Source organism: Rhopilema esculentum, chromosome 1 (assembly GCF_057945365.1).
Source record: "Rhopilema esculentum isolate cy_ngs chromosome 1, ASM5794536v1, whole genome shotgun sequence".
NCBI classification, from domain to species: Eukaryota; Metazoa; Cnidaria; class Scyphozoa; order Rhizostomeae; family Rhizostomatidae; genus Rhopilema; species Rhopilema esculentum.
The window spans coordinates 3,992,220-4,019,954 of record NC_142815.1 but is presented as its reverse complement, the minus strand read 5'-3'; the positions used below and the strand labels follow the sequence as shown (position 1 = coordinate 4,019,954).

The following is a 27,735-nucleotide window of genomic DNA, read 5'->3' as shown; positions in this document are numbered from 1 at the left end:
ATCACGAAAGGGTCTCCCCAAATCATAATCATCAAATCAAAGTCATGATCATAATCGTGATCACTAAATCATAATAATAATCATGATCACCTCCGCCACCACGACTTCTCTCCTTGGTCACCATTTCCAACTTCCCTCAGTTTCTGGCCAATCAAACAAAAACGGAGATATTATCACTTAACATGAGGCAAATATCTCCTCCCCTTCGCCATTAACACTTTCGATTCGACAACTGCCGATATGCAATTATCCCCTTGGAAGAACTCCCGACATCAGAGGTGCTAACGAGCCATCACCATACAATCTTCTTATATCAGACAAAGATGTCTGTTTTTCTGTATCGAGATTCTGAGACAACAACAAATAAACGACCGTGAGAGGGCCAGACAAGTCAATATATTTCTAATATCGCTGGTAAAATAGATTCTTGTTAATATCAAAAATACAGCAAGGGAATTCGGTGCTTCCGGAACGAAATAGTGAACTTCATTTTGAGAAGGGGGCGGGGGACAGGGGTACTTTCTGACAGTGGCGGATTTTAGGGGGGGGGCAACTAGGGGCAGTTGCACCTCCCTAACCGAGTTGAAGCAAGTCTGGCGCCCCCTTTTTTTGCCCCCTTTTCAAGAATGAGAATCAGGTGAAAAAGTTTCTGAGGCGTAAAGGTTAATTTACTTCAAGGATTACCTCAAAATGTACAACAATTATTGTGAAAATTCCCTTGCAAGGTGAATGGAGAGCCTTCTGTCAGTAGTTAGGGTCTGAAATTGTTGTATACAGCGTACATTCGTCACCAATTTTTGAAAATTTTTCAGCGCCCCCACTACCAGCTGCCCTTCCTTCAAATTTGCTCTAGATCCGCTCTTGACTTCCAATATCCTTAAGGGAGTGTGAAAGAAGTTCGAAATATTGGCAGTGCATATTGGAAAGCGAATTGTGCAGCGGGGCTTTGATTCCAAAATTTTTATTTCAATTAAAAAAGAATTCCAAATTGTTGGACCCAAAAAGCTAATAGATTTTATACCATAACTTATAGGTTTAATCTTTGAAACAGATAGAGTATCAATTTTTCGAAGATTATAGCTGATATGTTTAAGCAAGTTTTCCAAGAATCAGATTTTCATTGTTAAATAAATCTTCTTAAAACCTTTCTTTCCCCGAACTGTTGCCAAACTACCTCCCCCCCCTTTTATACCCCTGTTATCCCCTCTTCCCTCAAACCTGAACTCCTCTGATATCCATAATTTGTTTTAGATACAAGAACTGAAGTGAATCGAAATTGTGTTAGCAACATGAAGTACTGTTTTGGCGGGAGTATCCCACGAGAAGAGAGAAAAGTACAAGCATGGCGTGTGTTTGAAAACAAAACAGTCTCGCGTTGTTAGGAAGGTAAGGCCGCTCTGAAACGGTAAAACATAAAAGCATTTTATCAATTCTTTAATGTGTTAATTGCTTTGTTCTATTATGTGAATAAAACACGACGCCATTAGTTGCTCATTTTCAGTCAAACTATCGTTTTCAGAGGCCCGCAACACACTGCAAGTTCCAATTATTATTACGCTCAACTTTCAATTTTCTTGAAATTATGTTCTTTCAGGATTAAAAAATACAATTTGCAATAAATAAAACTGTTTAATCAAAGTTTTAATAAACTTTTTGAAGATATACAGTGAGAATTTTGCAGACTAGTTCATTCATGTGTACATTCAATATTATTTTCTGTCCTGAAATAAAATCTTTTCATAAACTAACGTCTTAACCATTTAATTTTTTTCAGTTTCAAAAACAGGCAACTTTCCCTAATTTTTGATATAATTTTCCATTTTTTTATTTAGAGACATTCTTAAATTTTAGTTCTATTGGCAATTTGTATGTCAAGGTTTAAGGTAAAGATTTTGATAACATAAATATGCTTAAGATTAATCAAGTTCTGCTATGTTATCAAGAGTTTTCAAAAAAATTACAGGTTTTATCTGCAAAATTTAATTTCTTTAATTGTCCAACCAACATAACTGGATAATGTTGTCTCTTTCTGCATAACTTGAATCTGGCCTGCAGAATATGGTAGTTCTTCAATGAGATATATGTTACAAGCAAATTCATTTTGGACATGTTCCACCGTACAAACCTCCGTAATTATTGAAAGGGCTTGCAGAATTTGGTGTATTATTTCAAATTTTGGCAGCAGGACTAGCATGAACTCAAATGTGCATGTGCCTAATCTGCAGACTGACTGAAATATGTTAAATTGTGTTTTTGTGAAACCAGTTTATTTATATTTCCTCACCTGTATCAAATTTCAGATTTTAATTTGAAAATGGGAGACAAGTTGCCAGCAGGAGACCACCTAGAAGTTCCACTGCTTGATAATGGTACACCTAAATCAGTTGTGCCACTGGGAGACAATGGAACAGTTCAGTTGTCAAAAGATAGTGATCCTGCTCTAGTGCCCTGTACACCAGAATTCTCTGATTCTTCATTTTGCCATGATCAAAAAAAGGTAAGGTATTTCTAACCAATATAATTTTCTTAATCTGCAATCAGAATATCCTTTGAACAAAACAAATTTTTTAAGTATTTTAAATTCAATTTGTTATTATAACCATGTATAAAATATCATTGAGATATTTAATTCTGAGAAAAAATTGACTAAGTTTTAATTTTGTAGTAAATGCAGGCAAACAGTGAGCGCTTTGAACTCCCAAAATTTCTGCCTATAAAGCTGGTTGCAAGTCTTCAAAGCTGCCTGTTTAATCCAAGCAGCCACTGCCACTCCATGCCTCCAACAAGACCTTGAAAAAATGCTATTCAAAAACTATATTTCCTATTTTATTTGTAGGTTACAAAGGAAGATTTACCTTCTGAACCATTACCAGAAGATCCATTGACGGATTTAAAAAGAGCTCATGGCATTACTAGAACTTTGTCCCAAAACTCCAAGACACCTTCAGCCTCTGTTAAAGCTTTGGAGACACCAGGGCCAAGAAAAATTTCTAATTTGCTTAATAGTCAGCTTGGAGAACCAGCTAAACAAGGGACAAAACAAACAATTGACCCAAGTGCCACTCTCCCTTTTGCAGAGGGAACGGCTAAAATAGTGACACGGAAAGGGCATTCTTTTCTTCAAGTTGTTAAGCCTGTTGGGATTCTTGTGCCAAAAAACAATGATAGCAGTCTGGCAAATGCTCAAAACTGTATCAAGGTATGGACTGGTGATCTTGTTGCACCATTGAGCATATCTGGGGCAAATTTTGATTTTAATCTAGAACCAGTTGATGTGCCAAAAACTGACAATGATGCAGTCGTGCCAAATAGTGTGGGACACAGTGTTGGCAGTTACACAAAAATAGACACAAATGCACCCTCAACTTCTAGAGAGAACACTGGTTCAACAGAAACCAAAGTTGATAGAAATGAATGTGATGATAATATGAAATATTATCGATTTATGAATTTAGATAGAAATTTAGTTGTAAAAGCAACAAAATTTAAATTGAATGGAGAAGAATGCTATTTGATTCCAGCCAAGCTTGCACTGAAACATAATCTGAAAAAGCCTTATAGCCAGGCAAAGGTTGGTGGGTCAAAGGGTGACGTACCATCTTCTCAATCTGGGACAAATGGTGCGTTATTGTCAGGTGAAGAACGGTTTGGTAATAAAGGAGTGACAGAGGGTACAAGTAGAATGCATTGTGAAGATGATAGGGATAGAATACATAGACTGCGAGTTGCCAGTATCTTCCGCAGTAAAGGTGATGCAACTAGGTATGCAAATGGAAGGTTCTTGAGACGCAGTGCTGCAGATGTGGTACAAAAAGGTTATCACTGGTTCCCAGATGTGCCAATGCCTTTTGGCACCAACAGTTATAATGGTATGAGGCTGCCTGATCAATGCTGGCAAACACCTGATACCTATTTGCATAAACAGACGGAGCATCGTGATGCTAGATGCCATTACCATCCTAGCATCAGATGCCATAAGGTAGTGTCACCTGAAAATGCACTGCTTCATATTTCAAAGCTGGAAGCCAACTCAGGTGGAGGGTGTTCTGATAAAACACCGGGGGACAAGATGAGAGTTGGGACTTTGCAGTGTCAAAATTCAAAACTGCAAGCCAAAGATACATTTGCATCTAAATTTAAAGGTATGATATGCATTTTTACCCTAATTTTTCAAACAACTTTTTGAGAACCTTCATTTATTTGGGATCTAAATCATTCTGTTCCAGTTTTAATCTGCCTTTGGCAAAGCTCCCGATGAATTTAATATCAGTATCGACGAGAAATATATCTTTGAGATCACAACAAAGTAAATCTGTGCTAAAAATCAACTTCCCAGTTATCATCAGACATTTAAATTTCACAGTTCCTGTTGATAAATTCAAATTGATTTAAACTAGGCCTTGATTCTTTAGATTGGAAAAATGCTCTTTCTTTGTGACCCCAGACCTTAAAACTTTACAATCCCTTCTTTTTGTTACCCAAGAAATATACCCCCATTTGGGAACTGGTTTCTTTTACCCATACTCTAGAACCTTTCTTTGTGGACAGGCCCCTGTAGAATTTTAAAATTTATATTTTTCGAATTGTCTCTAAAATTTGTGAGATTTTCATTTACTTTCTTATTTTAAGCAGGTCAAAATGTGGCATTAATTTCAATTTCTTCAAGATGTAGAATATATCTCTAATTATTACACTAGTCTTATCCTTTCAAAATTTTTATCTTCAACAGCTTGTCAAAGCGATAAACAATAAACTCAGTAACTTCACTTTAATGGGCAAATATTTTTTTTTCATGGCCAACTACATATTTGCTAAATTTAGAAGCACTTTTGCCTAGCATAAACAGCGTTTCTTGACCAGCTTTCATTATTGCCCTGACGAGAGTGATCTTTTTTTCCTTTAGCTAACATTATTTTCACAAATTCTTATTTGTTTTCAAGGAAGTACCAAATTTGATTCAGCCCATTCTTTGCATTATGTTCTCGAGTGTTCTCAAGCTGGAACAATGATTTTTGGGAAGGGAAGACTTACAAAAGGTTTGTTTAGATTTGCTGTTACTTGGATGGAAGAGTGGGGTTGAATTTATGGGGCTTTAGGGGGGGCAACTTGGAAAATTTGCAGCAAAATACAGATATTTTGGCCAAAGTTAAAAAAATATCTCAACCTTCTTTGCCTTTTTAAAAATTTTCCTTAAATCCAACCGTTTTCAATTGTTACCAAAGACGTCATCAGAGTTTGTTGTTCTTGTAATTGTTTCATCACTTGTTCAATATTTTCCTAAAATTAGCTTTTCCAATTTGGATGTACAGTTCTTTCTTCGTAAACATCTCATATTTTTCACATAGTAGACATTAAACCATTTATATTTTGTTCAAGTCTTTTGTTTGAATACCTTTCTATTTAATATATATTCCTACAGTCTTAGCATCAGCAATCTTTTCTTGGCTGCAATCACATTGATATTTCCTCTTTTCTCAAAGAAACCAACATTGTGGAGCCACCCTTGGTCGCTGGCCTGACATTTAGACGATGCAAGAAAACGAAAGACCAAGTCGTTCCTGACCTAGGGATGCAAGAAATTGGTAGGTCATCGTTCATGACTGTTTACTAAACAAGGCTTATCAAATTTTCAAATAGCACTTAGTTGCGATTTGGTCCATGATAACAAAACTGTCCAATTAATTTACTGTACAAAGGAAGATTCTTGGTCAAGTAGCAATGTAAGAACACTTGAACGTACTTTATATGAAGAGAAATTAGAAGAGGGTGTAAATGAAAGGTATGGGTGAAAAATTAAAGATCTGTTGACAGTTGTATGTTGATAAAAAAGGAATGGTAAGGGAAAGAAGAAGTTTTGCAAGATGGACAGAAACAGAGAAAGAAAGGACAAGAATAGGAAGGAAGAAAGAAAGGACAAGGAAAGGAGGCAAGGAAGGCGGAGTGATTGAGGGAACGTAAGTTAGGAAATAAGAAATGAAGGAAGGGTGAGAAAAGGAAAGTAGGAAAAAAAGACAGGGAAGGAAGGGCACAGAAAGGAAATGAAAAGGGAAAGAAAAATTAATGCGAAGAAGGCAAAAGAAGGGTAAGAAGCAAGAAACGGAAAGAGGAGGAAAGGGAGAAGGATTGAGATTAAGGAGAGAGGAAGGAAGCAAGGTAAGAAGGAAAATTGGAATGAACTAAATTGGAAAGGGAAGATAAGAAGCTGAAAAGAAAAAATTGCAATAAAACTTTTTGAAAGAGGGGGATAGACGAAGGGAGAAAGATGGGTGGGGAGAAAATAAGGGGAAATAAAGAGGAGAGGAGTGGAAGGGAATGTGAGGAATTGTAGGAGGGGAAGAGTAGAGGGGGAAGTGAGGGAGGGGAAGAGAGGAAGGGAGAGAAGAAGGGGGGAGAAGAAGGGGAGGTTGATATTAGGCAAAAATTGTGCAAGCTTTTCGGTATGTGTTGAGAAATTGGTTTCAGCAGTTGTGTTCATGCCTGGAGACCCCACCCCACGAAAATCCACTTCGAATTTCAAGTATTGATATTGTTTGATTTCGTTGTTAATGACACGAAAATCAACTTTAACGGAAACAAGTCAGAATCCAATTTAACAAACATCAAAACACCAAGGGTTTTTACAATGAAACGTGGGCAGTTTTGTGTTGACGGCTTATATTGCTTTGATTCCGTCTGTCTTTTTTCATAAACTCATTTATTAATGGACAGTCAATTTTATATCTTACGTTCATTATAATTTATTCATTTCACAATAACTCATAGACTTTCAATTCCATTGTTTTCATTTTCCAATCTAAATACCTTAATCTTTAATTTTTATTATCTTTTACTTTTAATCTTCTTAAAAGAATTATAATTAGTAAGAGATTGAATAATGAGTAGATTTATATATTATTTTTTGTGGAAAATTTCTCAGTGATACCGCGAAATCGTGAAAGGGACATTGTTCTCTAGCCAGTTGTGAGGTCAAATTGGAACCACCTTCAGGAAATCACACCAGGCCCTATCATCATACTAAAGCTGTTCTGCGAGGCATTTTACTTATGTGCAATCACTGCCAAAAGTCTTGGAACACTAACGTAGGTTTTCAAAGGCAAATTCAGCCATCCCCCTCTCCCCCTAGGAACAATGTTGATTTACTATAGAAAAAGAAAGGTGTTGTGGAGTACGCTTTTTCTTGTGGGTTGTTTGATATTTTTCTATACTTTCAACATTGTTTTGGGGGGAAAGGGGGGCGGAAATGGTAGTATTCAAAAAAACAAATGAAAAATAGAAAAGCACAGCGCAAAGTGTTGGGTGTTCCAAATAAATTTGGCAGTGATTGTACCACAAGAAGCTATAGAAGAATGTTTCAACAAATCTTCTGTCCATTGATCTTCTCCTTCTATTCGCTGTCCTTAAATGTCCTTTTGTTGATGAAATCTTCCTTCTTATGAGGATATTTGTTAAATGTAGGGAAGTATTTATGGGGGAGAGTTAAAATGAGCTGGGGTTGTAAAACGAAGGACCTACTCTACGAAAAGGCTGATCTTCCAAGCAATGTTGCCATATTATAGAACACTCTAGTCTTTTGATATTACAAGATTTTTCAAACGACATTTCTGCTGAATATTTAACCTAACCCCCTGGGCGTTGATGAAATTAATGGGCGTTACTTGATCATGGGCCATGAATAACGGGTTACCCGTCAATGAATACAAACATGGACCAAGAATATCAAGTTTCGAAAATGGATTTGACAAAGGAAAACATTGTTTGATATGTTAAAGCCATTTTCAAATTCTGTAAAAAAATTGTGTATTGAGTTTCATGATCTACTGAGGTTTGAGAAAATCGATAAAGATGGGAGTTTAAACAAAAGAACCAATTCTTGCGGGAGTATCATGCTAAATTACTGGTTTTTTACGTGTTGCATGTCTTGTGTAAAATACCGAATGATATCACTCGTTAAAATAATTCGTCCACCTATTCTGCCTCTAGGAGATGGCCAATATAATTTGCAGAATGACAGGTCCGCCAAGTACAGACCTGTTTGTTCGTAAGTAAATTTTTTTTCAATTTTAAACTGATATCAGTCAAGGGCAGTCATTTTTTAGAATCGGATATCGCGAAAAAAACATAAAATGTTTCTGAAAAACATAAAACATAAAATCCCGAAATGTTTCTGAAAAATTTAGAATTGCTTAAAAACCTGTAGTATTGTTTACGAATAAAAACACCTAAAATTACGTATATGAAACTGCTCAAAATTATCTAAATTATTCTTTATTGTTATCACCTCTGTTTATCGTACGAGTAAATAAGTCTCAAGGGATATTCTGATTCTGAAATGGCGGGGGTTAGAGGGCAGGGGCAATGGGCATAGGGCAGCGCTAGAAGTTTCGTTATTTTCTTGTTTAAGTGAACTTTACTTTTCATTTTCTTTTTAAATTACTAGATTTTTGTTTCCCTTTTCCGAATAAGCTCGAATTGGGCAAGGGGGGCTAGTTGTCCCCAAACCAAATAATTTCCACCACAAGACTGTGTCATTAAAGATAAACTTGTAGTAAATAACAAGTCTATCTTTAATGACTTCAATTACGGCTCTAACTAAACACCCATCTATGCTCTTATTTCTAATCAATGTTTTCTATCTCCTACCCTTGTATGTTTATATATACAGAATTGACTTTTCAATTTCTAGGAAAACAAATGAAGAAATCGCCTTCCTCCTCCGCGAGGTCCGAAACCTGACTAGAGCACCTATAGAAGCTGACGAGGTTGTTAACTCCTAAAATTATTCTTCGAACAATTCTTAATTATGCCATTAATTTTGAAGTAGCTTCTTGCTCCAGATCAGAGGTATAGGAGTTCAGAAAAAGAGGAAAATGAAAAATCTAAGATTTATTTCCCGAACCACAGGCCTTGAGTTGGGTTAAAAGTTTAAAGTTAAACCTACTGTTAAAAGTTTGATTGTATTTTCTGCGAAGAAACACAAGACTAAAATTAGGCCTAAATTTTGGAGTAGTTTTTCCACAGATATAAAGTCAATAAGAAGTTTCTCATTTTTTAGACTCAGTTGATTATGACAGCATGTAACACGATAATGAACATGGAGATTGGCATCAGAGGTTCGTAATTTTGCTTAGCTACTGATGTTGTTGTTTATCTTAAGATACTTTTGTCCACTGTAGCAAGCATATATTCTGTAAGAGCATAAAGAACAAAAATAATATATTTTTGTATCAATAAAGAAAAATGGTATATATAAAGTAAGCAGAAAAAAGGCAGCAAGAATTGAAGAAACTGGATTGTGCTTCAGCTTTGTTTAAAATATTCAAAGAAAAAAGACATGAAATTACTTTCGAAAGAAACTTTGTTTTTTAGATTTGTTCAAGGTAAACCGATATTAAAGTACTTTCGAATGACAGTCAGGAAAAGAAGTTGAAACGATTCTCACTAGACAATGCTCCAGCATCATAAATTTTGTGCCATTCACCCTAATTTCTTGTTGTGCCCCCTATTCTTAGGACATGCACCCAAATGTCTAGATTACACCGTCCTTTGCTTACCAAGAAACCGATTTTTCGTATTATATTTGGTTCTAGTTTTAAAATTGTTCTTTTCTTTAGGACTTATGAGTCAACTTGGATACAATTTACGACCAACTGCTCAACTTGATCAACAAGAAAAAATAACTGAAGGTTTGTTATCCAAGCTTCCTCCTTTTGGCTCAGTGTGTTTAAATGGGTTTTTGTGAAATTGGGCAGTGGGAGCATAGGTTCCAAATCTTTGAGTGGCTGAGCGACCAAAAGTTTGCATAACCCCATTAGCCAATCAGAATTCAAGAATATAACAACAAAAGTGTTCTCTTCTGTGGCCCATTTCACCTCAACCCTTGAGCTCATCGTGTCCCTCTTCGCTCAGATACATGTATGATTTATCCACATGCCCCAATTCCTGCTTTTCAGGACATTAAATCTGTGAAAGGTTTTAATCAAGGTTTTTAAAATTTTTTGCAAAGTACGATTTCTTGTATGCATCTTATGCTCTTTCGAAATAATTTTTTACGTCATCAATTGTTGCTAGGACCAGACCCTGTCTTCGAGGCAACGAATCTGTTTAAAGAGAGTGAATTCTTGGTTCCACAGTCACCTAGCATCATGAGAAAGCTTCGCAAGGACAGCAGCTGTGTAGGCAAACTCCCAGAAGTGCCAAACTGGGATCGATCAACAAGCCCAGAGCTGAAAATCACCAAGGATACCAACTGGTCTCCTTCTGAAATCCAAGCCTCCATTCCACAAGGAAGATCACGTGGCTCCATGCCGATGTCATCACAGCTTTCGTTCAGTGATTCGCTGACAGACGATTCTGAGAACATGCACGAATTTGATTTGTATTTTGAAAAAGAGGCCAATTCAAAAGAGGAGCAAGGGAATACTTTTCAAACTTATGTAAATGATGTTTTCAACACCTTGGAAGTCGGAGGGCTGGAGTCGTGTGGAAAGGTAAGATAGGAAATTAGCTGCAGTGGTCTCAGTTCATCAGATACCTTCTGAGGGGACATTATTTACAGTTGTCTCAGTTCATCAGATACATGTGGGATAAGTTATGCTAACCTTTGTCGAAAGATGTTCCCTTAAGAGGGTTGTCCGTTGTTGTAAGGTTTCCCCTTAAGAGTGGTCCGTGGTCAGGAGATGTCCCCTTAAGAGGGTTGTCCATTGTTGTGAGATTTCCCCTTAAGAGGGCTGTCCGCTTTTTGGAGATGTCCCCTTAAGAGGGTTGTCCATTGTTGGGAGATGTCCCCTTAAGAGGGTTGTCCGTTATCAGGAGATGTCCCCTTAAGAGGGTTGTCCGTTGTCAGGAGATGTCCCCTTAAGAGGGCTGTCCGCTTTTTGGAGATGTCCCCTTAAGAGGGTTGTCCATTGTTGGGAGATGTCCCCTTAAGAGTGGTCTATGGTCAGGAGATGTCCCCTTAAGAGGGTTGTCCGCTTTTGGGAGATGTCCCCTTAAGAGAGTTGTCCGTTGTTGTGAGATTTCCCCTTAAGAGTGGTCCGTGGTCAGGAGATGTCCCCTTAAGAGGGTTGTCCGCTTTTGGGAGATGTCCCCTTAAGAGGGTTGTCCGCTTTTGGAAGATGCCCCCTCAAGAGTGGTCCGTGGTCAGGAGATGTCCCCTTAAGAAGGTTGTTTGTTGTTGGGAGTTGTATGTTGTAGAAAGGTGTCTTTTGAAGATTTCCAATGTAGGAAGGTGAATTACATGGCGGTGCAATCTGATAAAATCCGATGCAATCCAAAGCACTCCAAAATAATCCAATACCATCCAATGAAATCTAACGCAATCCAGCAAAATCCATTGAAATCCAACACCCTTCAATCTAATGCTTGATTAATTTTTCAAATTCACAAAAGTAAACAGTCCTTATTTTCAATTCTAGGCTTCGCCTGCCATTGCTGGCCAAGAGCGCTCCGCAACCAACCCAATTTTTTCTCCGGAGCGTTTTGTCTTCTCTCCATCACTGGATCATCTCTCATTTAGTGCCCAGTCTTCTCCTGTGATCGAAACCCCACAGACGTTTTCTGTTAACTGCCTCGATTACGATATCGAGAATCAGGCCAGTCCAAGATGGTACCAAACCGTGGACCATGGCCTAGCCAGCTCTGATGCTTCACCCTTGCAGTCAATGGCGGGAAATTTATCAATGAAAGTTTTGAAGAAAAATAGAATGACAAAGGAGAAAAAGAAAGAAGAGAAACAAAATAAAAAAATAAACGATAAAAATAAAGACTATGATTTTATAACGAGCGATGATGAACGATGGATTGGAAGAAGCGAAGAAGATAGACTTGCGGCGGAGCTACTTAGCACGTTATGTGAAATTGATGACCGTAGGGAGGAGAGTAAAAGCCCTGCGAAGATTGCTGTGAAGGAGTCTGCGTTTGGAGGTACGTATGTAATTGCTTTTGTTCTGTTTTATTTAAAGTTCATATGAAATTAATAACAAATGCACAAGGCAATAGAAAACAATGATATAACTTATAATGATATTAGGCCTTGTTGTCTCTGTTAGTTCGATTTAGGCCCTGTTGTCTCTCTCAGTTCGGCTTAGGCCTTGTTGTCTCTCTCATTTTAGGCCCTGTTGTCTCTCTCAGCTCGGCTTAAGCCCTGTTATTTCCCTCAGCTCGACTTAGGCCCTGTTGTCTCTCTCAGCTCGGCTTAGGCCTTTTGCTTGGCTTAGGCCCTAAGTTCTCTCTCAGCTCGGCTTAGGCCCTGTTGTCTCTCTCATTTTCGGCCCTGTTGTCTCTCTCAGCTCGGCTTAAACCCTGTTATTTCTCTCAGCTCGATTTAGGCCCTGTTGTCTCTCTCAGCTCGGCTTAGGCCCTGTTGTCTCTCTCATTTTAGGTCCTGTTGTCTCTCTCAGCTCGGCTTAAGCCCTGTTATTTCTCTCAGCTCAGCTTAGGCCCTGTTGTCTCTCTCAGCTCGGTTTAGGCCCAGTTGTCTCTATTAAGGCCTAAGATTTTTTCCTTGGACGCTATCGAAAGATCCGTACACACTAGAAAAAGGCTTTCAATATTTTTATCAGCATCAATTTTTATTTATTTATTTATTTATTACAGAAGACGAAGATACCAAAGCCTTGAAACATCTTGAAAGCATTGCATTATTGGGCAAAAGCAATTTAGACAATCCGAAAACAATTCTTGCCAAAGATCTTGTCGAAAGTGATCTTTTGGCCTCATTCTTGTATCCAAAACCGTCCTTCATTCCTGAAGACCCCTTTGGCATTGGCGCGGAGACAGTCATTGGACGGAGTCTAGAGGTACCTTCTACGAAGGAGCTTGGAATTGATCAAGTTTGCGAGGAAACACCAACGCAGTCAAGCCTCGGTTTCACCCAGCTGCCTCCTGTGGCTGAAAGCAAAGGGGGGAGAAAGAGAGTTTTCGGTGTTGAAGAACCCATCGCCAGAAAACGCCCCAACAGGCTACGATATATGGAGAGCCAGTGTGACGAAAAGACCAGGTTTGTAAATTTTTTAGTTAATTATAACAGTTCTTCTGTTAATCGTTGTGGCGTTTTCACTATCCATTTTTTCTTCAACAGAAACCCCTTCTGCTTTGCAGGGAGCCTCTCATCTGCACTGTAGGAGCCCCCCTTATCAGCCTTGCGGAGAATCTCGCATCGGCAGCGTAGAGACCCAATCTCTGCTGTGTAGAAACCCCCAACCTGCCTTGTAGGGACCCCTTTGATCTGCAATGTAGGGAGCCCAGTCTCTACTATGTAGGGACAATTCATCTTTCTTGCAGGGAGCTTCTCGTCTGCACTGTAGAAGCCACTACCTCTGCCCTGAAGGAGAGTCCTTCTTGGCCCTTGATGGTATTTTCCCCAATAAATTTACAAGCTACTTCTGTTTCTGTTCCTATAACCCTTTACATTTACTCGTTTCTGCTGCACCCTTTGAAAAACTAAAACTTCTACTCTCGGTATCTGAACCTTAAAATGTTTTGGTTGCAGCCCAGTGCAGTCATCCTGTACTGAACACAGTGATGAGCTACCAGTCTTCATACCACAACTGCGGAGGAGGCGACGCAGGGATTCCAACATACATCAGCACAGGCAACCAGTGCGAGAAAAGTGAGATTTATGTATTTGCTTTTTATTTTCTTATATGTCAACATGTAAATTTCAAATTTGCGTCAATTCGAAAAAATTCTTTGTACCTCAAATTAGAAACTGCTTACAAGCAGTTTTATATGAGAGGTTAAAGGACATTTCAACTGTCTATATAAAAGGTTAAAGGACATTTCAACTGTCTTTATAAAAGGTCAAAGGACACTTAAACTGTCCTTAAACCTCTATCATTGTTACACTCATTTACCAACGTGAGAAGCTAAAGGGTGCCAATTGGCCCAGGTAAAGCCAATCTCAATCCATATTGGTCCAAGTGAAGCCAGTCAGAGTTACCCTATTTCTTGTTGGCTCATTTCAATCCATATTTTAGTATTAATCATGTTAGCATTCGACACTTCATTTTTTGCTAGGAGTTGCACTTTTTGTGCCCGTTGTTTGGAATTTTCCATTGCTTTAGGTGCCCTATATAAACAGGTGTTGAAATAGGAGGTATTAAAAACTTAGTTGTCACTGTGTCCCTCATGCTAACGGGTCCATGTAAATATGATTGAAGTTTGTAATTAATGATTAATTATAACTATTATAATGATTATTTTGTTTACTTTCTTTCTTTTATGCAGTTTGTATGAATTGTAATCCTCAACAGGCAGTTTGTAAAGCAATAACCTTATGTTGAATAAGTATGTTAAAATGAAATAACCGTCGTTTTCAGTGATTTAAACTGTATTTCCTTAACGAGATCTAGCAGTTATAAATCGACGAGGTTCATTAATTAATTCATCAATTCATTAATTCTAAGTATCGTCCTTCTCCTTTAGGACTAATCGTTATTCGAGAAATGAAAGAAAGCACGAAAATGTCCCAAACAGAACCCAAGATGAAAACATTGTCAAGAAAAGGACGCGAATCTCGAGACGGACTTTTCAGAGAAGGAGAGCGCTGAAACTTGTCAACTGATCAGTGATCGCCTGTTTGATTCAGTGGTGATTGTGTGATTAAGTGTTTATGATTCCAAAGCCATGAAGATGCTTGATTGTGGAGAAGATGTGATTAGCTTTGATCGGTGAGTGATTGCTTGATTGGCGATGATTTATGTTTGTGGCTTTTGATTCGGTGATGGAAAGTTTGAGAGCATGATAATCGAATGTCTTGTATGGAATTTCGAGCTCAAGATTTTAAACCGATATTTTCAGAGCTAATTCCTGAAATTCCTTGCGTGTTTTGAAACTTTTTGTTTTTGGAATATAGAATACCATCTAAAAAATTCTGTGTTACATGAGGTGGTATGCAAAGAAAATACAGTCTTGTAAATTGTTGCATTTTGTGTTATATTCTCGTAGGCAGCTTTAGAAGTTGCTTTTGTAAATTTCAAAGTTGTTTTCAAAATATTACCTTGTTTGGTTGATTTTCGTTGTATTCGATAATTCGTTCTCAAAATGTTGGTTTTATTATTCGAGACAGTTTTGGAAGTAGAATTCCCTAAATGAAAATGGTAAAGAGAAATTTACGTAGGGTGTTACGAAATATTTTAATGCTAAAGGATTAATCAAAATAAAGAAATAATAAAATGTGTATAAGATATCATCAATTTCAGATTGATTTTGGAATTATATGTTTTTTCACTCAATTCATATAATAAATATAAAAAAATTTAAGTTCAGTTATATAAGATCAATTATTTATTTATTTGAAGTATACAAAGTTTATTGGGTTGTTTCATACAACTCAAAGATATGAATTGCAGTTAACAATATATTTTTCATATGAAATATATAATATATTTTTCTGTAAACCATATAACGATGTAATCTTTCTTAATCCGAAAAAATAATATTCATCGCATAAAATATCATCTATATCCAATATTTATTTATTTTATTATTATATTCATCCTTTTGATTGGCACCACTGTTAGAAATTGATTGAATATCTTTATTTTGTGTTTATTAAAAAATAAAAGAGTGAATCAATATTATCCCTCATATTCTTTTTGTCATATCTTATTATGAATATAAAATGTTTGTTGAAAATAATATATCATAACAAAACCTAAATGATAATGTGTGATATGAGTTCAATATTTGATATATAAAATTGCCGAAAATTTATAAAATTCAAAAGAAAATATTCCGAGTAAAATACTATAAAATTCAAAGTGATATTTCGCTCTTCAATTGTATATAATATTTTTTCAACTGTTTTGTTGTCTTCATAACTTCAATTTTGTTCTGAAGTAAGATGTTGTTTTGTCTCTAAGTACATTATATGTTATATGATGTATAATATATTGAATTCCAGGGTTATATTAAATTTTTCAACTTTTAAATGTTTTAAAAGGAAATTGAATTTAATTGTCGATATTTTTAACTATTCCCCATATTGTCATTTTTAATTCACAAAGCCCAGAATAAGATAAGAGTGATTTAAGCCACAATGCCTTGAGTTTTTTACTTTGTAAATCCTAAATCCAATTTCCCCCTTCCTTTCAAGAACCATTCCAGATATTTTTCTCCTTTACCTATGTAGACATCTTTGCGACTTACTTTTTGAGTTAAAATGAAGCAATTTTGTGTCGTGGATTTTTACGGGTGATTAATTTTTCTGAACCCCATTTTCCCTTGTCAGTTTTCATACCGCATCTTCTTACCCCCTTCTACAACCCTTTCCTCTGTTCAAAATGGTGTTTGAATTTATTTTCTCAGCCCTAGGTAGCTATAACGATTCATTTCCTTGCTATTTCCCGATCAGTGCCATCCAACCTGCAGGATCATATAGAAATTTTTGCCCTACCAGTTTTCCGCAGAAAAATGCTTTGTCACCAAATTATTTACCATGATATTGCACCTGCTTTCCCTACTTTTCAAATTGCGTCGTAGCTCCTATTTGCATCCCAGATTTGGCAATCTAAAGCTTTTTCCAGTTGTCAGACCCTCCATAAGACATTTTCCAATTAGTCTAGTAATTATAACAAGGTTTTCTATTTTTTCAAGGAAAATTATATTCGTTTTATTTATCCTGGAGGTTCTATTAAGCTCTTCTTTGTGAGTATTTTGTCTAACTTGCCCAAGGTCAAAACTAACATCAACAAACCTAGCCTCATCTTCTAAACCTAACCCCTTTTCATTCTTCCTGCCCTAGTGGATTTTTCTACCCCCCGTTGCCTTCTCCCTTACCGCACACAACTAACTTTAAAATCGATGCCCCTTGAATTTTTTAAAACCCTGAATTGCATAGACTCCCACATTATAACAGCGCCTTCTTTTTTAAAATGCCACTCTCCACGAACCCTTCTTAGACTTGAAGCAGCTTCGCAGATTAGCAAAAATATAATGTTATTTCAAAAATAGTTTATTTTATAGATTAAGAAAATGTACAAGTTGAGTTTGTTTTAAGAAAAGTAAAAATTACCCTGCAGTCTTTTTGGTAAACTTTTCTTCGTCTTGTAGCTCTAATTAATTAAAAATCCGGGAATTAATACTTTGAATGGTTTTTGCTTTCAGAGTCATTTTCAAATTATGAAATTTTTGATATTTTTTTCTAGAAACTGAATATCAAAATGCTTCACAATTGTTCCGTCAAGGGGTGTAGTGCTAGAGGGCTATCCCCCCTTGTTAAAGCCGAAAAATAGTTTCTTTTGAAACATTTTGTTGTTCTTTTTGAAACATTTTGTTGTTCTTTTTGAAACATTTTGTGCAAGAGCCCCCTTGCTATTTTTATTGTGCAAGAGCCCCCTGATTTTGCATCAATATTCCTTTTATGCCATTCACTCTTTTTGTTCTGTTAGCTAAAATCATTTCCGCTTAGTTATGTCTTCCCAAGCATGTGTAAATCACAGAATCCAGCTGCATTCACCATAGATGCTTTGTTTTTTATTTACCCCTTTTCATAAAAAATTCAGTGTTAAATTTTAATATTTACAAGTTAATAAAAATGAAATCAATAAATTATCAATTTAATATATTTGTGAATTATTTAGAGCGTACGAGTTTCTTGGAAACCCGATTCTCAGCCATGTTCCTTCCTGGAAATCTCAAATTCTACTTCCTTATTTCTCATGTAAACATCTCCAGCCACCATAGAGCTTTGGCCTAACGGTGGCTCCAGTCTTTCTGCAGCCTCCATTGCATTTTTCTTTGCCGCCTCGTCTTCAGCCTGTATCCTCATTATCTTTTCTTGTATCTTGACAACTTTTGCCTGCATTCTCAGTATCTTCCACTGCAAACGCAGCATTTCGCGGGCAACTTGCGGGTCCTGCGCTTTCTCTTGAAACGTGCTTGTACCGTAATATGATGCGCTAGACAGGGGTCTTTCCTGCTTGTTATTGACTGTTCCCGCGCATTGTTCTGCGGGCCTATTTTCAGAATCAATTTCAGTTTGCAGTTCTCTCGCAGCAATGTCATTTGTTTTTGTTTTGTGCTCTAACTGTTGTTCGTTTTCGATATTTCGTGTCTGTTCGTTTTGAAACTGTTTCCCTAGCAACTGTCTCTCTGGTAACTGTTTCCCTGACGTCACATCTTGAGTCAACGGTTCCATGTTATTGACGGATCTGCCTTTACTTTTCCTTTTACCATCTGACCAATTACTATCGTAGCTTCGTTGTAACCGGTCTTGGATAGTTCTCATCCGCTCCTCTCCCGGTTTCCTACTATTTACAAAGGAATTTTTCAATTTTAAAACCCGCCCTTCATTTTCTGTCCGGACACCTTTCGTCTCATCAACATTGTTCATATTTACTTTAGAATCATCATCACATTGTTCATTTTCTCTGATTTTATCCTCTTTCTTCTTCCTCTTTAATTTTCTCTTAATTTTTTCCCTTACTTCACTTGTTGCCGTGGATATTACCGAAAATCCGGATCGTAAACTTTCAATCGAACCGAACCGCGTTAGGCCTTTTCTTTTTGTTCTATGTTGTTTTTCATTATCAACAAATTTATCATTTGATTGATCGGAATAGTTTACTTGTGACCGGCTACCATCTCCATCATGTTTCAGCCTCGATTTGCGTTTTGTCACAGAGGAAACTGCAGATCGTAAACTCTCCATGGATTTCAACCTTTTGATGCTTCCCATTGATATGTCCGGCTCAAATTTATCACCAACGTCATTGCTGTATTTCTCAAGCGTACCCCCGTCTTCTTTTTTGTCATTTGACCTACCCTTTAATATATTGTCCTTTGCTACATTGTCCTTTGCTACATTGTCCTTTGCTACCTTGTCCTTTGCTACTATGATATTATGACCTTGGTCATTGAACCTTTTATAAACATCCTCATTTAACGGTATCCCAAACAGTGGACCCCACAACTTTCTTATTAGGGGGGTAACTAAAAACCATATGTATATTAATATACAAATAAAACTCGATGCCATTTGCACCCAAACAGAGGCCCAGTTTTTAACAAGTCGCTTCATGCTTGACCTTTGATCGGGTGAATGCCAGTTCGTAAGAATCATAAGAAGATGTAATGATGCCAATGCCATTATGAAATGAAACAACGAATAATTACAGCCCACAAAATCATCAAGAGATATTTCAGGCTGCTCACCATCCTTTGGCATTTTCTCTTGTTGCTTCATAAAAGTCGTTAGCGCATACTCCTCGGATTCCGAAAGAGCCAGTCCGTATTTTCCGAAATGCGTTGTATGCGCACGCACTGTACACGCGAATATTATCAACGCAAATGTTAACAGGCATCCGAAAAGTGCCTCGCCGTTTATTCCCGACATTTTGTCATAATCTAATATCACCTTTCCAAGTGGGTTGCAAATCGCATCCGGCTCGGTGGACAACGTGTTAAATGTGAGATACACCGTATACAGAACCACCACTGATGATTGTAACAGACCAGCTCCTTCAAGCTCCTGTTGCACTGTGGGTATAACAGATATAACAGTTGCTAGGAAACATTGAATGACAACAAAAGTGATGTAGAACATGTTCGCTTTGCACTGTTTGAACGCTTGCGAACCCGCGAAGAAGACATAAAACGTCGCAACTGCCGCAAGCGAAATTACGAACATTAATATAGTTGATAGTACCATTGCTAAGTACCAGAGTTTGGAACTATTTGAGTCGAGTTTTTCCGCCCATGAAACGCTCCACGAATGTCCGAAGTCTATCACCATCACTATTTGATACATCATAAATACGAAACCTCCGACCAAGCACGCATACATCCATATACGGAAAAACTCGGATTTCTTCGGTATAAAAAACGTTCCAGCCGTTATACCGCCTAATATGACTAACTTTGCGATCCAGAATCCGTTGTGTACTTTCGCGCGAAAACTATTTGTCCGTGTGACGCGGATTGTCCAAAGTGCGAATATACCATAAAAGCTTGTCATTGATAACATTATGCGGTACACCGCGCCGAAACCGAAAAATCTGTCGCAGGTCTCACTTGTAACGAGTTTCCCGCAAAAGTTCGGTATTCTGTCGATACTGCGACGCATTCCCGGAACGAGCATTACAAAGCACATGATTGTTGCAAATAGAAGTATCGTACAGTATCGAAGTTTCGCCCGCGTGGCTTGATCTTTGCAGAGAAAACCACAAACGGAGGAACACGCGCAACACGCGAGCTCTGCTGCGATTTCAGCCGCACCCGCGGTATTCAGTACTGCTCCCATTAAAACCCATAAGAAAATTCGCGGGCATTCGATGTTACGCCTCTTGTTTCGATTTGCAATTAAATGTTACGTAAAGATGCCTCAGCAAAACAGCAGTTTAACTTGACGAAGTTTTAGCGTAAAGCTCTATTTCTTGAAACTTTTGGATTCAACAAGTTGTTCTCTGGATCATGATCCTATTGCCAAGTTTTTCAACAGTTTCCAAATCCTTGCTTGTATTTCGGTTCAAATTCGTGCTTTTTAGTTTGCCAATGTAAAGCGGTGCAAATTCAGCGTTTTAGTTTCTTGTCAACTTGTCTTGTGCAGTTTTCCTTCCCAGGGTTTATCAGTGTCTTGTTAGCACTTTATTTAATAACTCTTTACTTTCACTTTTCTTGTACTTCACTTGCATGCTTTCTTTCTTCTTTTGTTTTCAACAGCAGCAAAAACAAATCAACAGAAACAGTTTTGCGATTTTTGTTATCTGTTATCCTTCTTGCGTCTTGTATTTTTCAACCACGCTGAATTATCTCTTTAGTTGCTTGATCCGTGGCAATTAACTCCGTTGTTTTTGCAGACAAAACTTGCCAGAGTGAATGTGTCGGATTCAATGTTGTTTCTTTTCAGAATCTTTGCTCTATCAGAAAATTTCATTTCCTGGCAAACTGGCCTAATTGTTGCATCCTTTCTGTATGACACGCATCCATTCAAAGATGAGGCATCGTCTGAAAATTCCAAAACTTTTCCATTCCCATGCAACCAATTCGTATGTTTTCCATAAAATCATATAATAAAATTGTTTGAGCAGACTTTGCACAAATATTATGCAAATCCGGTTCTAATATTGGCGAGATTTTTGAAAACAATCCGCAGCCTATCTCTCCAAGAACGCTGCGAGCGGGCCGCCATTTTGGCTGGTGACGTGATGTTCGCGCCAATTAGTTGATTCGCTTCAGTGAGCAGAAGCAATGAAACCTGTCATGTTGCTATGAGTTACCATAAACATGATAATTATTCGTCTAATTCACGGTTGTAACTGAAACTTTTTAAATTTTAACAGTTGTTTGAGGTCGCCGGAGCATAATTCTTTTGAGCGTATTCTTTACGCCACGGCATGAAATGTCCACTACGCTCTTTTTATAAAAACAATCTCATAAGAATACGAGCCTCAAAATTGGTCAAAGGTTAAGAACAAATTAAGAACAAGCCGAGGCTTAGCTACTATAAAATGTAGTTTCGAACAACGTTTTATCTCAAAAAACGAGGAGTTTTAGCCATGAGTTGGTGCTTTTTCGGTGAATATTCAAACTTGGTGGCAAATCAAGTTCGTCTCACTCACTTTGTTGGCCAATGAGGCCTGAACACCCTGGAGCGAAAAAGCTGGCAATCGCACTGCTTACACCCTTTTAATTAAAGAACAAATTAGGAACAATCCAGCCTCGGGTTTTTAAAAAATTTAAAGCAGCCAGCCTGAATCTAAATTTACTGGTTCTTAAAAAGAGAGTGTAATTATACCAGACGTGATTTGATGGAAATGAGAGCCAAGATGTCTCAGTGTCAAATGCGAATCCAATTTGATCTGTTTTGCCATAAAAACAGCGTAACCAGATCTAGCATAATATTACCCAAAGATGTTTTTAGTCATTTAGCATAAAATATAGCATAATTTGGAATCTACCATAACTCTTGCATAATTCTGATACTTTTCTAAAAAAAGATTGTTTCCATTGATCCGTTGTCTATCGTTGCCAAATGCAAACACTTTACACCAGAATGCGCGGCTTTAATTTTAGGCGTAAATTGTGACTTTCTACTCTCAGGGTTTTGCCAGATGTTTGGAGTTGTTGGCAGCCACATTTTTTTGGTTGGCGGCCAAATTCAGCCAGCTAAACGAAATATAGAGAAAAGCTAAATTTTTGCTAATTGCGGGGAGTGATAGGGTAATCAGAATTTGCTTTGTAAGTCATAAAAGCTTTAACTTACTTTTATCTTACCTTATCTTTTATCTCATACTTTGTTTCATGTTTCGTCATTTACAATTTTGAAATTATTCTAAAAAATGTTGAATATAATCTGTGCCAAAAGTTTTCGTTTCCTTTGCATTTTTGTGATTTTTTGCAACACGCGGCCAGAATTCTGCCAACTTTTGATTTTTCGGCCAAATCAATTTATGACGGCCCAGGGATCTGGAGAAACGGCCAAAATGGAGAAATTTGGATGTCAAAACAATTGATCTAAGTGGCCTAATCACCAATCACCAATCATCTTTACCATCGTCAAATCACCAATCATCTGTCAATCATCTATCAATTGTCTATTAAACATCTATCAATCATCAATCATAATAATCACCAACCATCTTTACCATCATCAAATCACCAATCATATTTCAATAATCTGTCAATCATCTGTCAATCATCTATCAGTCACCAATCATAATAATCACCAATCATATTTACCATCATCAAATCACCAATCACCTGTCAATCATCTATCAATCATCTATCAATCATCAATCATAATAATCACCAATCATGTATTCCTTCATCGAATCGCAATCACCAGTCAAGCAGCAATCACCACCATCGTTCGATACATTAAGGAACCTCGCATACCTCCAGAACTCTCTTGATAATACCAAGGTGGTAATGTTAATTGGAAATCAAAGGCTAGAGATTAACCCGTACCAGCCTGCACTAAACCATCCTTGAAATTTGAGTCGATTGCCTCGTGTTACATCAAAATCTACTTGATATCGTATTTGCTAGTCTCTGCAAATTTTGTCGTCGTAGAATTAGCAGGTCATGCGTATTTAAGCCTTTTGAGCTTTGAAATTTGATAGATTTGTTTACCAATTCGATCGTGACGTCATCAAGGGGTTTGTTAGTTCGAGCAAGTGCTTTGTACTTCAGTACTGTTTTTTTCGATTTTGAGAGCAGACAATTTTCAGTTGTGCAGACATATGTCACCTTGAAACGTAGAAGAGAGAAAAGGGTTTACTCATTGGTTTGTCCCCTGTACTTCGAGGGACAAATCATTCCATGGAAATCTTGTACACCTTTTATGGAAAACCAATTATTATATCTGAAAATCTCTAGAAATCCTTGTGTTTTATTTGGAAATCCCTAGAATTTCTATTGCTTTGATGAAAATCTCGTATGCTAATTGAAAGAATTACTCTTTGCTTTCTCCCGTCTTGGTGTGTGAATGCTTCTTCAACTGTGACAAGATTAATCTTTGTTGAAATGCAACAGAACAGGGTCTACAGAGTTTAGCTAGATTCACTTTAACAAAAGTACAGAATAAGGATGGACTTCAACAGTTAATGGAAAGAGGGGTCTGATGGTGATTCGACGGTATAAATAACGGCAAAGTTGTAATCTCGCTGGAAAGGGTGAAGATATAAAAGGAGCGTATTTGTACAAATGCTTTCCAGCTGTAAACCCTTTCTTGGAGCTATAGGATTCCAATTTTTAGGAGCATGCACCCCTTTAATGCGTTGTTGATCTGTTGTTGCTAAGGGGGCACCCATGTATCTCTGCGGAGGGAGATTGCTCTTTGCTGAGAAGGAGCAAATTGAAAATTGCGGGAAATTGACAATTCGAAACGTGACTTGGAAATTTTTAATCCTCTTTTCGTCTTCCTGGTGGTATTTTTGCTCAAAACTGGGGCATTTCCGAAAAATTACAAGCTTCTGAGGTATGTTAATGTTTTATTATTGTTCTGGAGACCTTCCAACTGCGTCAATGGAAAATAAACTTGTTTACGTATAATAAAACGGTGCCTTGGTATGTGGTTAGCATGTAAAGCTGTTAGGATAATCAAGTATTAGATACTGTTACTCGTTAAAAGATATCGATGATTGAATTTCAAAACCGGAATAAGTGAATTGGTTCCTTAGAAAAACGTAGAATAGCTCAAGAGAATCGGCTATCTGACCTATTTTGACGAAATTTAGGTTGCCTTGCCGAGTTGCAACTATAAAGTAGATATTGGTTTGTTGTCTAATCCACAAATTTAGGCCCATTTTACTGAATTCGGAGAACATGTAACATTTTGGTATCTTTTGGCCTCACCAAACAGGTACTTGCTTACCTAAAAAATCCCGAGGGGCAATTCACTCTTGCAAATAGCGTACGAGATTTTCCCTCTGAAACAAAATGATTTTTGAGGATTTCCAGATAAAACAATATAGGATTTCCACGAAAGGTGTACGAGATTTATGGAGTGATTTGCCCCTCAGACAATCCCACATCTTTTTTTCCAATAAAACACTCAATGCTCAGTCCAAAAACAGGTTTTTTCTAAGCCACCCTCCCCCATTTCATGTGCAAAGAACTAAGCTCAAATTCTTTGCCTAATTGAATTAATTCTACTTAATACAAGTTGCAGTCTCTTCAATATTGTAACCAGGGCAGAAATTTTAATGCCAGAAATCTTGTACCCATATAGAAGTTACCAGAAAACTTTGTCCCGAAAAAGCATTTTGTTTATTTCTGAACGTTTTTCAAAAGATCTTGAATGTTTTTGCATTTGAACCTAAAAATAACATAACTACAAAGTCCTTTATAGCATGGGATTCTTTAAGCAAGCGAGAAATACAATAAAGAAAACAAAGCCGCAATTATTTAACTCCATTTTATATTAAATATAAAAAACAATAAAAATTTTATGATACAAAATACGAATAACTCAATCTTTACTAACAATTCCTAAATTGAACCAAATATCTTTGTTTATATACAATATGCATTTCTGAATACTGACAAGTAGCATGATTCATAATTGATATTAAACGGATTGATAAAGAGAACAAAGGTACTGGTGGGAACCTCATGCAGGCTTCCTTGGTGATGTGGTGGGATTTTGCAATTAGTTATTCACAAGTTTATTAGGTGGTATTGGTGACTGGGAATGCAATTTCTAAAACCCACAAGGAAGTGGTTCGTGTTGATTGTTAGAAATCTCATCACTGGGAATAATATGCCAGTTAGAAATGGAATTCAAACTGTGCATCATTGAGGAATGAGTCATGGGATAGAATGCCAAAATGAGGAAACAACAGCTGAAATGCCATGCATTATACCTCTGATCTATTTTTAGAAATCAAGCATCAGTTGTTTAGAAGTGTGAATTTTAATCAAAATAAATTTACCAGTATGGGAACCGCGGAATACCACCTGAGGTATAACCGATGCCCAACTAGGCATAACTGTAGGGTGGAGTTTCTTTAGAATTCATGCAACATGCAAGCAGATACCTTAATGATGATAATGGCCAAGGGCAGCTGTATGTCATTGTTCAAAAGCAATGCATCACAAAGGATAATTGTTAACATGGTTTCCCACCAAGAACTCCTGTCTGTTGTTAATTGACCACCAGTGTGTTAGATTTGTCGTGAGAACAGCTTTAGGCAAAACTTAACAAAACATTTAGCTGAAAGAATAAGACTAACAAAATTTTCCTTTGATTTTGTATGATTTGGATCCTGAACGGGGGAAATACATAGTGTACAAAAAGCTTAACAGCAAAGCTGATATCCGGGAAAACAGCTAAGAAATTTCATAGATCTGGCTTAGATTATGTAGGCTGTCATTTTAAAACCTATGAGAAGGGTGTGTGTGTGTGTGTGTGAGGGGGAGGGGTTCAAGTAAGTATCAAATTCTTTCCCATATAAGTTGATCTTTTCTTTTCCTTCATCATTCAGATTATCCAGGAGATGTACCATCTGGATTCAGTACTCTAAGTGTTGTATAAAGTTTAGGGAACTTTATTCCATCAAGAGGCAAGCTTAACCCAACAGAGTTGTGATTTCTTTTTATTTAAAAATGAATTGACAGGAAGGAAACTTTAAAATTGAGGGAAGGGGTCAAATGGGGATCTTTTTTGGGGTAGGTTGTAAACCAGCTTATTCAGTGAATCAGGGGTGCTATTTTAGGGGCAATGTGAGTCACTGTAGCCATAGTTACTCCAGATTTAGTATTTATTTTAGGCCTAGTGTAGATTGGGATGTGAGCCTAGCAAATAATGTTTTAATTCGTATTACCAGCCACTATATATATATATATGAATATATATTTTCAAATCAGATGAAACTTCACCACAAACTATCAACCGCCAGTCACTTCCCTCAAATCAATGAGTGATGTTGACATTTTATCGGTAAATTTGTTTATTCGTTGAACAAAAACGGTTTGACGGAAGTAGAAGAAATGGCGGTAATGTGACAACAACATTTTGTCATCAAGATATTTCAGCACCTGGATCATCGATGAATGGAGACATTTCACCACACGGATATTGCTCACCAACTTTGGTTGTTTGTCGGTGAAAATTGGACTTGACTTCGTCGCCTTTCTTGAGAAGGAACAGGCCTAGGCCATATCATCGCCCGCCAAATGTGTAAGCTTGCGCCCAGATGTCATGACCTCCTGCACCCTTAATCTTCTTTGGCAATTTTGACGGTCCTTTAAATCTATCAATATCGTAGCTCCATGTCGATTTTTTCGAGCTAACAGTACTTGTTGATGTCTTTGAAGACGTTGAACCAACAGATGAGACTGTCATCCCGGAGGCAATCGATAAATGCCCGATGCTTGAAGCCCTGGAAGTTGAATGTCCCTTCATTCTTGAAAACGTTAGCGAACGGCTTGGTGTAACTGGCATGTTTATTGGTGAACTTCTTCCCGCATCCTGCCTGTCATCTTCAAGTTCCTTGTTTGTATCTAACTTCTTTCCATCATCATGAGATCTGCTTTTCTTTCCCTTAAAAAGTTTCCAAAACATTTTAGTGGAGTTTCTTTCAAGTAATCTGTAAAAACCACTTTGTGTCTCTCCAATTAATCGTGTTAGGCACAACAATATCGTGTCTCAGCAAATACAAATCCGGTTTTAAACTCGTAGTGAAAATTGATCCAACTTTTAAGATCGTATCGTATTTCTGTTTTTAATTTCTCAATGAACAGACTCACGTTGCAGCGATCTGTCAACATATACCAGCACGCATGCGCAAAACTCCTTCGAGTAAAATTACAGACGGACCATTAAACCCCTTGTGAATTTCCCATATTTTGGACGGACCATTAGCGGCTTCTTAGAATTTCTGCCACCCGAACTGTTGCAAATTTTAAAGAGCAGTCATAATGGTTTTGGGGGTATAAAAATAAGAGGGATTGAAGATCATTTTTTTAAGATTTTCAGATCAATTGACTGATCTGATAAACATCAAGGTTCAAAAAATGTTACAACTTTAGTTTTAAATTAATATTAATTTTAATTTTAATTTTCTTTATATATGTTAAAACTTTAAATTGATATTATAGCTTTTTTAAATATGATTTAAAAGTACTCCAAAGGTTCTATCAGTATCTTTCATTGATTCGAAAGATTGTAATGGGGGGCGGGGGTGGGGGGCAGAGGAACTGTTCCCTCTCCCTCCTCAAGAAATCGATATATTTTCTTCATTTTACTGTTGTACCATATCTGCCATGCTGAACCTTTGTTGGCTAAATGCG

At 37.2% G+C, this 27,735-nt stretch overlaps 2 protein-coding genes across 2 annotated transcripts; one reads left to right on the top strand and one right to left on the bottom strand.

The window, feature by feature from the left end:
• The first annotated feature begins 11 nt into the window (after positions 1-11).
• Positions 12-17,040, top strand: LOC135690297 (uncharacterized). The gene is made up of 14 exons (XM_065207814.2): positions 12-1,386; positions 2,301-2,497; positions 2,837-4,142; positions 4,941-5,036; positions 5,481-5,582; positions 7,981-8,038; positions 8,684-8,759; positions 9,053-9,110; positions 9,612-9,683; positions 10,069-10,487; positions 11,415-11,922; positions 12,595-12,997; positions 13,490-13,609; positions 14,425-17,040. Exons 2-14 carry the CDS (start codon positions 2,315-2,317, stop codon positions 14,561-14,563), a joined length of 3,540 nt encoding a protein of 1,179 aa, XP_065063886.2. The 5' UTR covers positions 12-1,386; positions 2,301-2,314; the 3' UTR covers positions 14,564-17,040.
• A 413-nt stretch (positions 17,041-17,453) lies between these two features.
• Positions 17,454-21,089, bottom strand: LOC135690298 (uncharacterized). Its single transcript, XM_065207815.2, has one exon. It carries the CDS (start codon positions 20,240-20,242, stop codon positions 17,612-17,614), a length of 2,631 nt encoding a protein of 876 aa, XP_065063887.2. The 5' UTR covers positions 20,243-21,089; the 3' UTR covers positions 17,454-17,611.
• Positions 21,090-27,735: the final 6,646 nt, after the last annotated feature.